Source organism: Solanum verrucosum, unplaced genomic scaffold (genome assembly GCF_900185275.1).
Source record: "Solanum verrucosum unplaced genomic scaffold, falcon-dt-bn FXZP01000060.1, whole genome shotgun sequence".
Taxonomy (NCBI): domain Eukaryota; kingdom Viridiplantae; phylum Streptophyta; class Magnoliopsida; order Solanales; family Solanaceae; genus Solanum; species Solanum verrucosum.
The window spans coordinates 4726966-4742860 of record NW_026020129.1 but is presented as its reverse complement, the minus strand read 5'-3'; the positions used below and the strand labels follow the sequence as shown (position 1 = coordinate 4742860).

The following is a 15895-nucleotide window of genomic DNA, read 5'->3' as shown; positions in this document are numbered from 1 at the left end:
AAGCTATAGTTTGCTAATTACGATTCGTAGCTACATGTTATAGGGAGGAGAGTGGCGAGCGAGACTGGGAGAGGGAGGAGAGAAGCGAGTGAGAGAGGGCAGAGAGTGGGAGAGAGGTGAATTGTATATGTATATCAATTAGATAATTGTATATTATACATATGTATTTGTATATTCTGGCGAGAGAGATTGGGAAAGGGAGGAGAGAGGTGAGCGAGATTGGGAGAGGGAGGAGAGAGGCGAGCGAGATTGGGAGAGGGAGGAGAGGCGAGCGAGAGAGGGAAATAATTTGTATAATTCGCATCTCGTTTGTATAATTCGCGTGTTTTTGTATAATTGGGGTAATATAAAGTCTGGAATTATACAAATATAATAAAACTCGAAATAACAAATTGATACAAACATAAATGTATGAACTTTAAACAATTATTCAAAATATATTTTACAAATTACATTATATAAATTATATTATACAAAATCCAAAAACTACACGTTTATACAAACTTTAAAAAGTTATACACAAAAAGATTGAATGTATATGATGACAAAACTGAAAAACCAAAGGAAATCATCGTCATATACAAATACAAACAATCGTATACAAATACAAATCAAACAAAGAATTGTTAGCTGCGAATTATACAAATGTGGCGAATTATACATATATAAACGTGACTAATTATACAAACTCGAAGTCAGCCCATGTAATTAATGTGTAATGTTAGTCGCGAGTGGTAATTATAGCAAACTATAACTATGATGAGTAATTAAGTAGTATAAGTTTGATTAACCGCGTAATTTTCCTATTTACGTTAAAACTTAACCATTTTGTGCACTGACGGCCCACATTTTCTTTTATCTTTACAGCCCATTAAAGAAAAAGAGTTTGTTTCTCGAGTTAACTTTTTGTTTTGGCTGAACGCTTCTCGAGTTAACTTAAATAGCCGTTCATCGGATTGTTTGAATTATTAAATGTAATAAATATATAAATATATGTATGTAATAAGTGTATAATTATATACATATTGGTTTAGAAATATAAACAGTAAATCAGACCAGCTATTTGAAAAAAAAAAATGATGATGACAAACAGTACTATCATAACATTTAGCTTATATATTGAGGAAACATCTTCACATCTTTGAAGATAATTGCAACTGTATATGAAGATTATTCAATAAAATAAAATATACAGAAAATTAAAATGACGATTATTTAAGCTAACAAGAATCACAAATGACAATTTCTCTAAGCATAATTATGATTTGCACACATAGTTTGACGATAAAAAAGTGAGTTACTAAAACCAATTCTGCTTCTTGATAAATCAAATTCTATAAGATTGTCTTGCATTTGATATCCACCAACAACAATTGCTTGTCCCGTTGTTTTTTTTCGTTCAACAAATGCTAGACATATAACACCTTCCTTAACTTTTACTAGCGAATTCGCTCCGATAATCGTCCAATAAACATTTGGTTTTTGAAATACGAGATTAATTTCAGGTGCATCGTAACCTAGGCGTGACACACCAATATATGTCGAGTCGAAACAAGTTTTAAAAGGTTGCACTGCGGGTACCTTTTTAACTTCTTTTGGCATTTCAGTAATAAAAGCTTTACTTACGATATTGTAAATAGAAGGCTCTAATTCGGTGTACGGAACGTCCGTGCTGATTCTCGTTCCACCTTCTTCGTTTTCGTCTAATGAGAGTAGTGTTTTGTTTAATGGTAAAGTTTTTCCGTTAATTCTAACGGAAGTAACTTGAATGTAATACTCTGGTGAGGGGCGAATGATGCGTACATAATGTGGGTAGGTAATAGAGATGAAACGTTGTTGGGTGATTATAGGTGTGTAGATTAGATCTCGCGATGCATCAAATGCAAGGCTGATGAAATAAGGGCTATGTCCGATGAAAATTACACCGTTTCGTTTAGTTGATGAGCTCAAACAAATGGCAAATTGTCTGCTGAATTTGAAAATTGATGCAAATTGAGTAGCAAATGATACTGGACTTTGCTGCCCAAAACCAACCATTCCTTTAACATTTTTGCCTAAATTTTGTGTTAAATTGGATGTAGTAGGACAACTAAAGATGAAATTTGGGACAATTGCAACAGGTCCTGGAATTGACCCGTTAATTGATTGGATTGCCAAAACATCCTCTGCGATTTCACCTCCAGTGGAGGTAACAGGATTTGAAACAACGTTATAGCATGAGTTGCAAATTGGTAGTAATGTGTTGTTATTTACATAACAATTTCCACATGATGTTGACCAAGCAAGTTCACATTGCGCTGATTCGCAACGTGCGGGCTTGTACGTTGAGCTTTTGTGGTCATTTTCACAATCAACCCATAGGCTTTCACCACCAAGATTGAGGGCTAATTTAAGAGGGACAAGAGGAGTTCTTTGGTGAATTTGAGTAATGTATTGTAGGCTAGATGGATCTTTCTTGACTAATAGGAATAAAGTTTTGGGGTGGAAATTGGATTTTGATAAAGTAGTGGATGTGATGAGAAGAAAACAAAAGTGAAAAAGATAGTACTTGGAGGGTGACATAGGAGACAATTTCATGATTTTGTAGAATAAGGAGAAAGAATGTAAACAAAATATTTGGACATATCTTAGGCATGTATTTATAGGCTAAAGTTAGAGGTGCCAAATAAATAGGTTAGCCTGCATGTCAAAATGAGTTGAGTTAATAAATGGGCGAGTTATTGACCATCTGACCCAACTCTTACTTTTTATAATATATCAAATAAAAAATGTTTTTTAAAAAATATTTTGACATGATATCTCATTAATGGATTTGAGCTATATATAAGCTCAAGCTTTGACAAGTTGAAATGAATTGAACTGAAATGAAATGATCTAAGCTATTAAATGAGCAAATCGATAATCAGATCGCACAAACATGGACAAATTTTCATGGACTAATTTTGTCACCTCTAGGCTAAAATATGCAATTTATTTATGAAATATTGCTAGCTAATTAATCGGTTAAACAAGCGTGATTTTTTAGCCTAAAATGGACATGTAACATATATATCCTATTTTTAAGATTTTAAATTTCACGATTTGAAGAAGGTTTACCGGTAAATATCATTTGAATGAGTTAAACATTATTTATCGATGGTTTATAGGACTTAAACTAAACCAACATATTGCTTTCACTCTCAACAACTTTTTTAGTGTACTTAGATTATAACGCCAGTTATGCGACCCATGTGGAATTTGACTAACTCCCCTTTAGTTTATTCATTTTCTGTTAATTATTATTACTGTACTTCTAATTAAGCTTTAATTTGCTGCCCAACAAAGTAAGTTGCAAATTGCAGATCTTTCTTCCTTGTGTCCATAGAATTTGACCAGTTCCAAAGTACTTTCATAAGAATATTTATGTCTAGTTGACATTCAAGTAACTTAAAACTACTGACATGAGTTGTGGTGGGATAATTGAAATTACTTCACTCTTAATTTAACCAAAGGTCTCGTATTTGAGTTCCTAAGAATGGAAATTAAAAAACTTGCAATGCACGATTCGAAATTTAGTTGAATCAGATATGAGCTGAGCCAGATGAATTTTTTTAATAAAAGTAACTTGAACTATTTTCTACATTAATTAATTAAGTAAAATAAGGATTAATTCGATTCTTTCAAATGTGACAACCAGACACCTAAAAATGGATAGAACCTTAGGAAGTTCCGTTTGATGGACAAAAAGTACTTCCACTTACTTCAAGAGTAATAAATGCTTAGGATAATACTCTATAATATAATTTATATTTGTTGCACATAAATTATATAAATTATTGCGCACAAAGTCTTGGCTTATACTATATAGGAGTAATACATTCAACAACTATTCTAAAATATATTTATCTAAATACAAATCTTAAACTGATATTGAGTATGTATATGTTTTGTCCAATATTAACAATGACCAAATATTGAAGGACAATCTTCTGATAAAATAAATAATATGCAATTACCAACAAAGTTATTTTTTTTCAAATTCAAAAAGTTTTCTTACTTAGAATAGGTAGTCAGTTCAATAATGGATAAAGAAGGTAAAATCTCCATTCTTGCAATTTACATTTAACAGTTGAAATTATTTTATCAATAATAATTATGATATATTGAACAAAATTAAATATTGAGTTATAAAATAAAAAATATGTTCTAAATACAACAGGGATCCGTGGCGCAATGGTAGCGCGTCTGACTCCAGATCAGAAGGTTGCGTGTTCGATTCACGTCGGGTTCAAAACCCCCGAAATAATTCGGTCCCTATACTTTTTTTTTTGTGTTTTCTTGTAAAAGATTTGTATCTTAAATAATCTTATATTAGACCTTGCGCATTTATTTTTATTATGATTTGTTGTCTCAACATCTAAATATGTAAAAGATTATCTTTATTTAAAAAATTAAACAATATAAAATTTAAATGAAATATTGAATTAATCTAATAAGTATTAGGAGTATATTATAACGAAACATTTAAAAAGTTATATGGTTGGTGGTGGTCGTGATGGTGGTTGATTGTTTTGGATGTCGTTTGAAAATATTGTTGGTTGATAGTGGTGATTGTAGGTGCATTGTAACCGCAGTGCAACGTGGAGTTGAAACAAATTTTAGAAGGTTACACCGCGGTTACAGTCTTCACATCTTTCGGCATTTTACTAATAAATACTTTACAACTCTGTAAATAGAAGGCTCCAATATAATACAATGTAAGTCCCGGCTTCTTCATTTTCATCTAACGAGAGCAATGTTTTGTTCAATGCCAATAATTTTTCGTTAATTGTAATGGACGAAACTTGAATATAATAATCTAGCGAGGCACGATTGATGATTAAAAAAAAATTAAATGGTTTACGATAAGTGTATAAATAAGATATCGCGAGGCATCAAAGCCAAGTGCAAAGACATAACGATAGTTAAGCACGCATGTGGATAGATATTTGACTAGGTCCCCTTTAATTTCTTTCCCGTTAATTATTACTCTACTTCTAATTAAGATTTAATTTGTTGCCCAACAAAGAAAGTTGCAAATTGCAATTGTGTGCATATAATTTGACCAGTTCCAAATGGTTACCAAGCTACCTTCTTTTGTAGGTTATCAATATATTTATTACTTCTATAAAAATGTTTATATCTGAATGACATCAAGTAACTTAAACTATCGATATAAGTTATAGTGGAATGATTGAGGTTTTTCCATTTTTAATTAAAGTCTCGTATTCGAGTTCTTGAGAATGAAAATTGAAAATCCTGCCATGCACGAATTCTGTTTTAATTTAATCGAGCCTCAAGACAAATAAAATAACTTAAACTATTTTCTAAATTAATAAAATAGCCCTTGATTTATAAATTTAGTTTCGTTGCTAATTTATAGTTAAATGGATTAACATGATATTTTTGTTGCTTTACTATAAAATTTTATGTGTCACTAATTTCTTATTTTGAAAAACTTATTACTATACTAATTTCGCATCTGATCAATATATGTGATGTTTCCCTCAGCAAAATTGGTCCAGTCAATTTTATAATATTACTCCTATGTAGTATGAGCCGAGACTTTGTGCGCAATAATTTATTGTATAATTTATGTGCAATAAATAGAAATATTACAGTTACTCTTTGCTGCATATATATTCGAGGAAACCGAGAGAAGTGTATGAAGTTGTTCCCTTATTAATACTTAATAATACGATTGAATATGATGGCAAAAAAATAGTGGATCAAAATGTAAAATTTTAAGTGGAGTCTGAAACGATGATGCGTTTGTTGTCTTTGTGAAAATATAAAAGTATATCGCCACGATTTAAAAGAAATATATACTACAGTACTATATAGTGCACAAATTTTAAGGTAGAAACTAGGTTTCAATTCTAAATTAGTTGCATTGGTACCAACATGTACATAAGGTTTACTACTACGTTTGTATAATTTAGAAAAAGTTAATATATAACTTAGATCCACTTTGTTATGCGTTTAAATATAAATAACATTAGTAAAATAGGAATGAAAATGTTTTATCATGACCACTTACAAATTAGAAGTTAGAATTATTATTTTTCCAAATTTCTTACCAAAGAACGTAAAACTAAAATACTAGTTTGTAAAAGACTACAGAATCAAATCTCTCCGAAGGAGACAAATGAACCCGTTTGGCCATAAATTTTCCAAGTAAAATTGGGGGGAAATTTGGCAAACAGTGTTTGTCCATACAATTTGTCATTATTTGGCAAATAACTCAAATTTCCAAATACTAGAAAAAATTAGTATTTGGGTCAAATCTCATTATTTGAGAGCTTTTAAAAATTCAAATTCTACATCAAACTTTTATCTTTTACAAAACATCCTCTATAGTAGTTGTTGTGTTGTATTACATAATTTTTTTACGTGAACACCAAAGCAGTGATGGAATATTCAGTGAATATAAAAGTGATGATATGGTTGTTGACGAAAATGACGAACAATCATCTCAGGGTAATGAAATCATGTGTTTGATCATCTACTTCACGATATATGGAATGATGTTTGTTGCACTCACTCCGAACTACTACATTGCTCCAATGTCATGGACACTGGCAACGAAGATTTACTTGACTTGTTGTAGAAGTCATGAATCCTGTTACGTTGATGTTTCTATCTTGTTATGTAATACAAACTTTATGGTTAGTTTTGATAGTTTTTAAAACTTATGGGTATAAATTATATTTCTTAAAAAAGAAAAATATATTTCTCAAATATATGGCAAAAAAACATGATGGAATTTCATCCAAATTTTCATCCAAATAATATTTGCCAAAAATATTTGAAAATCTATCGTCAAATGCTAGCGAAATATAGTATAGCAAATTGAGCTTCCTTAGTTTGACTTTGACCTAGTCCTTGATAAATATGAACTGTGGGCCCTATTTATAAAAGGGCAAACCACATAAATCTCACTAGTTTAGGTCTTAATTATTAAGATTCTCAATAGTTTCAAATATTACTTCCTGTACCATATTTTATGCTTAGGATACATGAGTCTGAATCCATGAGATACATGCAGTATTTGCCGAATTTTAAAATTGAGATACAAAATTTATTTATTTAAATTAATTGGTTGGAACTAATTTCCTTAATTAGAGGAGTAATTGAGGATTTTCAAAATACATAGATAATTAATTTCATTTTATTATTCTTTGAAATAGTAAATTCATTAATATATATTATTAATATAAGATAAAAACATGTATATCTTGGTAATGCAATTTGATTAATTTCAAATTATTACTCTTAAAATAATAAATTCATTAATTTGATGTATCTATATCAATATATGATGTATCCAACAAACTAAACACATAGATACATGAGTGTCCTGCAAGTACATTCATATGTATCATAGAAGTATCTAGAATTAATTTCATGTATTTGTTATAGGTATCTAGTATTAATTTTATGTATATATATATATATAAAATATTAATTTCATGTATCTTTTATATGTATCTAGTACTAATTTGATGTATCAAGTATCAATTGCATATGTTATATCCAAAAACATGTATCTCGAATACATAGTAAGCATATACATCTAATTATGTGTATCTAAATATGGAATATACAAAAAGAAAAAGCATATACATCTAATTATGGATACACATGTTTCAAGGGCTATATCAAAGTAATATTGGTACTACCAAATCCATGTCACGGTAACCAAAGAAAGCCTTAGAAGAACACCAACAAACAAAAGCTCTCTACAATACTCCCTTTGATCCTTTTGCGTTGTGGCATAACATAATCAAAACTAAGATCCATTTCTTCCGGAGACAAACAATCAAGACCCACTTTGAATTAAAGTTTTCTCTGTAGCAGTTACTTTGATTTGATCTAGTTATAAATGAACAATACATAATAATATTTGGGTTCAGGAGAATTTGTCGGCCATGGTGATGATATCTTGAGAAGAAGAGAGTAGATTAGCTATTATTGGAATGAAATTCCTGAATCATAAAGGAGGAGACATAATTGAGTGATAAATATGGGAGGGGAGAATTAAGAGATAGTGGTTGATTTGGAGTGAAAGAGTTAATTAAGCAGATAATTAATCAATCATAGTTTTAAGGTATGTGGGTATCTAATAATCTAATTGTATCTTCAAATAATATATTAATATATGGTACAAAATATTAAAAGTGGTAATATATGTAATTGTTTGAAAGTAAAGATAATATTAGTATATATAGTAGTGATGTATGTCTAATAATGTAGTTTATCCTTTATAAAATGGATTCTAACACTAAAAAATATTAATTATATATTGAGTTAACAAGAATGATGACTACAAACAATTACGATTAAGCGAGTGGAATTTTTTAACCCATTTAAAATTCATCTTCAGATCTGGAAAGATACATCCTTATGCAGTTATGCTATTAAAGAATTTACTTATGATAAATTGATGATATTGAAAGCAACACGTTCTAGGAAGACAAAGGAAATACTTGTATGATTGTAAACATGTCACGCGAGAATTTGAAATTAAAAAAATACAAAAAAAATATTTCATTTTAAAGCAAAGTAAAAATGAAACTAAGACGATCAAATTGAATTGAAACGAAGTAGGTATAACTATTAAGTATAAATAGATGTCTATCATGTCCAATATTTACACACTAAAATCATTCAAATTCCCAATGTATTCCTCTAGCTACTATCTCTTCCATATTTGTTTTCTTTTCATCATATCATCAACTTGTCTAGCTCAAACCAATTTCCATCCTAAAGCATTCTTCCTTGCAGTGAAACAAGATCCTTCTACTCTACAATACATCACAGAAATTCAGCAACGAACACCTCTAGTCCCCGTTAAACTCGCGGTCCATGTTGGTGGCGAAAACGTATGGGTGGATTGCGAAACGGGCTTCAAAAGCTCAACGTACAAGCCCGCTCATTGCAATTCAAGGCAATGCAATCTCGCAAGATCAACATCTTGCGGAGATTGTAAAACCAAAAATAAAACCCGGCCCGGTTGCAACAACAATGCGTGTTATAACATTGTGTCCAACCCGGCTATGAATAATACTTTCTACTCTGGTGCTGAAATCGCGGAGGATGTTTTGACGATCCAATCTGTTAACGGATCCAATACGGGCCCTGAATCCCGCGGGCCCGTTGTAACTATCCCGAAGTTTATCTTCAGCTGTTCTCCATCTTTTTTAACCCAAAAATTAGGCGAAGATGTTAAAGGAATGATTGGATTTGGACAGCAAAGTCCAGTATCGTTTGTTACTCAACTTGCATCAGCTTTTAAATTCAGCAGACAATTTGCTATTTGCTTAAGTTCATCACCTCAAGAAAACGGAATCATTTTTATTGGGCATAGGCCTTATCTCTTTGCATTTGGCTTTGATGCTTCGCAAGATCTTTTCTATACACCTATAATTCGCGCCTCACCAGAGTATTACATTCAAGTTTCTTCCATTAGAGTTAACGCGAAAACTTTGCAATTGAACAACACATTACTCTCATTAGGCGGGACGAGAATCAGTACGGCCGTTCCTTATACTGAATTGGAGCCTTCTATTTACAGGGCCGTAAGTAAAGCTTTTATTAGTGAAATGCCGAAAAATGTGAAAACTGTATCTCCAGTGGCACCTTTTAAAACTTGTTTTAACTCTTCGTTTATTGGTATATCACCCCTGGGCCTGGGCTACAATGCACCTGGAATTTATTTTGTTCTCCATAATCCAAATGTGTTTTGGACAATTACTGGAGCGAATTCATTGTTATTAGTAAACCAGGGAGTGTTTTGCCTAGCGTTTGTTGAAGGGAAAAAAGAAACGGGAGAAGCGATTGTTATCGGTAGTTATCAAATGCAGAACAATCTTGTGGAATTTGATCTAGCTAGAAGAAGAATTGGGTTTACTAACTCTCTTTTTTTCCGTCAGACTATGTGTTCAGATCAATTCTATACTTCTTAAGAGGTCGTTCTATTTTCTTAAATTTCGTGTTTGATGATCTTTCAAATCTGATTTAAGGCGGGAATCTTCAAAAAATATGAAGATGATAAGGCCCTAAATTGGTTTTCAATTTCTTGTTCAATAAGCTTCATGTATTCATGATTTTCGGTAATTCAATTAAGATACTTTGTTGGTTCTCGTAACATTTTAATAGTGATGGTCTTACTTTCTTTCATGTACAAGAAAATATATAAAGTGAAGAAAGATGAGAACGAAGTATTATATTGCGTTTGTATTGAGGTTAGTATAATGAAAAAGAAAGTTTAGGCTGAGAAAAAACTTTCTAAGTCTTCAACTAATTTATTATACAAAATTAGAGAGTAATTTATATGTTGAAGGAATGTATTCTAATGATGGAACTTTGTACTCTTCAACTAATCTGAAGTTGTTTGAACTGTACCACGTTATTGGACTATATATCCTGAAAAAGACAAATAAAAAAATATAGTACTCGATCAATATAGATTATGTCACAGTAGGCTTGAATCTACTTAAAAGATAACCAAGTTCATTTTTGTCATTAATTGTAATTGTAATTTGTGGTACATAAATAATGCTGGCAATCATGTCTTAGTTTTCGCATTTTTGATATTGTTTCTCTCTCTCTCTCTCTCTATATATATATATATATATATATATATATTAATTTATATCTTAGACTAACATTGAGGACGTATATGTTCCTAACCTCAATACTAGTTGAAAATTTTGCCAAACCTTCTAAGTTCTAACTAAGATTAATTATGACCAAAATATTGAAGGATGGTCTTCTTATGATATAAAAACTATGTAATTATTATCAAAGTTATTTTCTTTTGAATTCAAAATGCTCTTTCCATTTAGAATAGGTCGGTAATTCAAAATAAGATAAAGAAGGTAAAATCTCCAAAACAAATTGCAATTTACAATAAACAATTCAAATTATTTTATCAACAATGAGTATCCTATATTGATTATAAAAAAGAAAAACGAGACAACCACTATATGGATTATAGGTAATATATTATTAATTATGTTTTTATTGCATCAGGGATCCGTGGCGCAATGGTAGCGCGTCTGACTCCAGATCAGAAGGTTGCGTGTTCGATTCACGTCGGGTTCAAAAGCCCCGAAATAATTCGGTCCCTATACTTTTTTTTCTCATATTTTTGTTTATATTTAATACTATATTAGACATCATTTATTTTTGTTGAGATTAAAGTTTGTTTTCTAGCATCTAAATATGTAAAATTTGTTTTTATTTAAAAATTATTAAATAAAATATTAAATTGATCTACTTAGTTGTAGGAGTACAAATTATAACAAAACTTTTAAAAAGTTATATGGTTGGTGGTTTACAATTTATGGATGCCGATGAAAATGATGTTGAATGATGGTGGTATGATAAATTATTAGTTATCGATAAATAGTAATGAATGATGGTGGTGATTGTCGGTTGTTATGATAATGATTGTAGTTAGTGATGCTGACATTTGACGGTAAAGGTTAACACAATAGGGGTTGTGGCTACTTAAGAATTGGTTGTGGTTGTAACTAATATTTTGTTAAGAGACGCGTGTAAAAGAGAAACACACGAATTTTGAGACAATACAACTTCCATTAATAAGAATATGAAGATGTTAGTGATCAGCTTCACATGGCGCACACACTACATTATATAACACATAATCCACTAAATCATGATTTAAAAGATCATCAAACATGAAGCTTATTGAACAAAAAAAAAAAAACCCCTTAATTTCCCATAGTATAAAATTGATTCGAACACGTAGTCTGATGGAAATATAACGAGTTACTAAACCCAATTCTTCTTCTAGCAAGATCAAATTCCACAAGATTGTCATGCATTTGAAACCCACCAATAACAATCGCCTGTCCAAACGTTTGATTTCGTTCAACAAACGCTAAACATACTACGCGATCGCTAACTTTTACCAACGAATTAGCTCCAGTAATAGTCCAACGCACATTTGGCTTATGGAGAATCAAATCAATTTTAGGTGCATTATATCCAAGGCGTGACATACCAACATATGTTGAGTCAAAACAAGTTTTAAAAGGCTGCACTGCAGGTACAGTCTTCACATCTTTCGGCATTTCACTAATAAAAGCTTTACTCACAACATTGTAAATAGAAGGCTCCAATACAGTATAAGGAACGGCCGTGCTGAATTTCGTCCCGTTTTCTTCATTCTCATCCAACGAGAGCAATGTTTTGTTCAATGCCAATGTTTTTTCATTAATTGTAATGGACGTAACTTGAATATAATACTCTGGTGAACCGCGATTGATGAGAAAAAAATTCGGGTGGGTTATAATAGGTGTATAGATTAGATCTCTCGAGGCGTCAAAGCCTAGTGCAAAGATATAAGGCCTATGCCCAATAAAAATGATTCCGTTTTGTTGAGTTGATGAGCTCAAGCAAATAGCAAATTGTCTACTGAATTTAAAAGCTGATGCAAGTTGAGTAACAAACGATACTGGACTTTGCTGACCAAATCCAATCATTCCTTTAACATTTTTGCCTAAATTTTGGGTGAAATATGATGGAGAGCAGCTGAAGATAAAATTCGAGACAGTTACAACGGGCCCGCGGGATTCAGGGCCCGGAATGGAACCGTTAATGGATTGGATTGTCAAAACATCCTCCGCGATTTCACCACCAGAAAAGAAAGTATTCATAGCCGGATTGGACACAATGTTGTAGCACACATTGTCGTTGCAACCGGGCCGGGTTGTATTTTCGGTATTACAATCTCCGCAAGCTATTGATCTTGCGAGATTGCATTGCCTTGAATCGCAACGAGCGGGCTTGTACGTTGAGCTTTTAAAGCCCGTTTCGCAATCCACCCATAGATTTTCGCTACCAATATGGACTGCGAGTTTAACGGGGACTAGAGGTGTTCGTTGGTGAATTTCTGTGATGTATTGTAGAGTTGAAGGGTCTTGTTTCACTGCAAGGAATAATGTTTTAGGATGGAAATTTGTTTGAGCTAGACAAGTTGATGATATGATGAGAAGAAAACAAAAATGAAAGGGATAGTAGCTAGAGGAATACATTGGGAATTTGAATGATTTTAGTGTGAAAATATTGGATATGTTGGGAATTTATTTATAGCTAGCTAGTTTGAATTTTGAGTTGGCACTTATTTTTATTATAATTAATGTTTATTCATGTGTGGAAATATTCATGAGCCTTTCCAATAGTGAAGTTTCTTGGAGGGAGCATATGAAAGTTGAAGCAACTTATAAGAGGTGGATCACCAAAATTTTGCACGTGCATTCGTTAACTTCGAAAAAAATCACGTCTATATATATGTATATTTATCTTGAGAAACTGACAAAAACTAGAATATAACTAACAATGCACGCATGAGGAGTATAAGATTTCCCTTGTGCCACTGGTACAAGCTAGAGAAATTGTCCACAAGACTAGGGGTTTGAATCCAGCTAGAACCCTATTTCTTTGTTTTTATTTTAAGTTTATTGGTGCATCCGAAGTATTTAAATCCTGGGTTCGCCTATGCTTATAACTAGGAACGAGGTGGAGTATTTAGGTATTCTTTAATCAAAAGTCTCAAATTTGAGTTCAGTTAGATATAGAGTCGTCTTTGTTAAAGTACGTTTTCTCCTCTAATATGGCATTTCTCAATGTGAGTAAGAATTTAATCGGACATCAATATAGATATCGAATCTTGAATGAAAAAAAGAAAGAAGTTTATTATTATAATATATCCTTGAACAATAATGCAACCCATCACCCATGTGGATATTTGAATATAGCGCTCTAATCCATGGGGATTATTATATACATATTTGAATGAAGATGCATATTTCCAGATGTGAAGATGAATTTTATGTAGTGTACCACACTTTATATTTATCAAACAAAGAGAACTCCTTGAAAGAAAGAAAACAAAATACCACCAAATTGGGTAAGTTATATTATTATTTTTTTTCGACTCTCCACGTTTTTCTTATGTACTAATATTATTCAGATGCACCGACAGTTTTTCCTATAATTTGAACGCATTAACAAAATGGATCTAAGTTATATTTCATGCAGATTGGCTTATTCCCAGCTAGCTTCATAACAAAAATATGAAATGCAGAATTATTTATATTTTTTTTTTGTTTCTCACCTAGTGTCCGATACCTACATTGAAGCCCGACTAAGTTCGGTTTCGCGCCGGGAAGTGTTAGTGTATATATATAGTTGAAGATAAAATATCCTAAAAAGTTCATTGGCTGATCTGTCTAATTTTATGCCATCGCCATACATTTCTTCTGAGTTATTAAGTATTATATATTAAATAATTGTATTTATAGACAACGGGGATCCGTGGCGCAATGGTAGCGCGTCTGACTCCAGATCAGAAGGTTGCGTGTTCGATTCACGTCGGGTTCAAAAATCCCGAAATATTTCGGTCCCTTTATTTGTTTTGTTTTTTAATCGGTTTTTTTTGTGTGTTTAGTAGGCAGTAGCCACTTTAATGGCCTGTTTGGATAAGTTAGGTAACAAATATCAGATACGTGCTAGCTAATCCGAACATCATAATTATAATAAATAAAAGTAAACTTTTATAATTTCTCATAGAAAATCATTAATATTGGTCGATAAAAATCTATTTTATATATACAAATGAATTACACTTCTTTGTAGACGGTAGTTGGATATAAGCATTTTATGTGCCCCTCGATCCATGATTTTCTGATTTCTCTAATTCTAATAGAATTGTCTTTATCAAAATTCTACAAAAAATATAAATACGTTATTCTGCACTTGCCTTGTCAAAGTCAGAAGAAAGATCCCAGATTTAGATACAAAATTTAGAGATTTAAAAATTTGTTTGGTATGAAAGAAGATTTTAAATTGGTTTTGTGAAGCTCTAAACACAATACTTTGGAGCTTACTAGGCAGCCATTGGCCATTACTTTGACCAAACTTGCGAGAAAAATCCACTCAAACATTCCTTACTAAAATACTCATAACTTTATACTATATAATTCCAAATAATGACCCATTTTGAAGCCTAGGTTTAATTAACTGTATAATTCCAAATAATTACAACTTTAATTTGTTTTAAGAATTAAGGTTCCCAGTTAATTAGTACTACTTAATTCATTAAAAAGGCTTCATCTTCTTTCCTAGCGAACAACTTTCTTGACTGGGATAAAAGAGCAATGTGCCTGAATTGCAAGTCAAATCAATTTTGACATATCTTGGACAAACACATATGCGGCCAATTTTGGTTTCCAACAAATCTTAGTCCAATAACTTTTAGGTGAAATGACAATAGTTGAGTGAAATTTGTGTTACAAAACAAAATTGAGTGACTTTCTAAGAATATTACCATTAGTCGAATGACTTTTATGTCCTACAAAACAAAATTGATTTACTTTTTGAGAAATTAACTTAAAGTTTCGATTCAAACTACAAAGTACGTACTTTTTTGTATCCTAAAAGTTATTAGATGAGTGATCATGAAAAATTAACTTTTAAGTCTTGATTCAAATTATAGAGTACATACCTTTTGTACGCTCTAACTATAATCCTATTTAAAATGATAAACTTAACCTTAAATCAGTATAAATATCCTAAACTTAAATAAATTTATAAGGCTTAGACAGTCGCTGGGACCTGGGTTATAAACGAAATATTTTTTGACATAACATGCTAATGTTGTGTTGTATAAATTAAATTAATTGCTTTTTAAACCAACAGGGATCCGTGGCGCAATGGTAGCGCGTCTGACTCCAGATCAGAAGGTTGCGTGTTCGATTCACGTCGGGTTCAAACTCCCCGAAATAATTCGGTCCCTACTTTTTTGCCCCAATAGACATTAAATCTACCTGCCAATCTCCCCTTC

At 31.7% G+C, this 15895-nt stretch overlaps 4 protein-coding genes and 4 non-coding genes across 8 annotated transcripts in view; 6 read left to right on the top strand and 2 right to left on the bottom strand.

Annotated features, from left to right (window-relative positions):
- Nucleotides 1-1248: 1248 nt before the first annotated feature.
- On the bottom strand, nucleotides 1249-2577 carry LOC125827186 (probable aspartic proteinase GIP2). The gene has a single exon (XM_049506547.1). It carries the CDS (start codon nucleotides 2575-2577, stop codon nucleotides 1249-1251), a length of 1329 nt encoding a protein of 442 aa, XP_049362504.1.
- Nucleotides 2578-4198: 1621 nt separating this feature from the next.
- Nucleotides 4199-4270, top strand: TRNAW-CCA (transfer RNA tryptophan (anticodon CCA)). Its single transcript has one exon. It is a non-coding gene; the product is annotated as a tRNA-Trp (tRNA).
- A 4381-nt stretch (nucleotides 4271-8651) lies between these two features.
- LOC125827185 (probable aspartic proteinase GIP2) lies at nucleotides 8652-9986 on the top strand. The gene has a single exon (XM_049506546.1). It carries the CDS (start codon nucleotides 8652-8654, stop codon nucleotides 9984-9986), a length of 1335 nt encoding a protein of 444 aa, XP_049362503.1.
- A 973-nt stretch (nucleotides 9987-10959) lies between these two features.
- The window catches only part of LOC125827213 (40S ribosomal protein S30), a 359593-nt gene continuing 354657 nt past the window's right edge, over nucleotides 10960-15895 (top strand). The window contains exon 1 of the mRNA XM_049506575.1: nucleotides 10960-10964. Coding sequence (XP_049362532.1) covers nucleotides 10961-10964 — 4 coding nt within the window. The 5' untranslated portion in view covers nucleotide 10960. The remainder of the gene's footprint in view (nucleotides 10965-15895) is intronic.
- Nucleotides 11056-11127, top strand: TRNAW-CCA (transfer RNA tryptophan (anticodon CCA)). The gene has a single exon. It is a non-coding gene; the product is annotated as a tRNA-Trp (tRNA).
- Nucleotides 11760-13100, bottom strand: LOC125827204 (probable aspartic proteinase GIP2). Its single transcript, XM_049506566.1, has one exon. The coding sequence runs from the start codon at nucleotides 13083-13085 to the stop codon at nucleotides 11760-11762; it is 1326 nt and encodes a 441-aa protein (XP_049362523.1). The 5' UTR covers nucleotides 13086-13100.
- On the top strand, nucleotides 14362-14433 carry TRNAW-CCA (transfer RNA tryptophan (anticodon CCA)). Its single transcript has one exon. It is a non-coding gene; the product is annotated as a tRNA-Trp (tRNA).
- Nucleotides 15751-15822, top strand: TRNAW-CCA (transfer RNA tryptophan (anticodon CCA)). The gene has a single exon. It is a non-coding gene; the product is annotated as a tRNA-Trp (tRNA).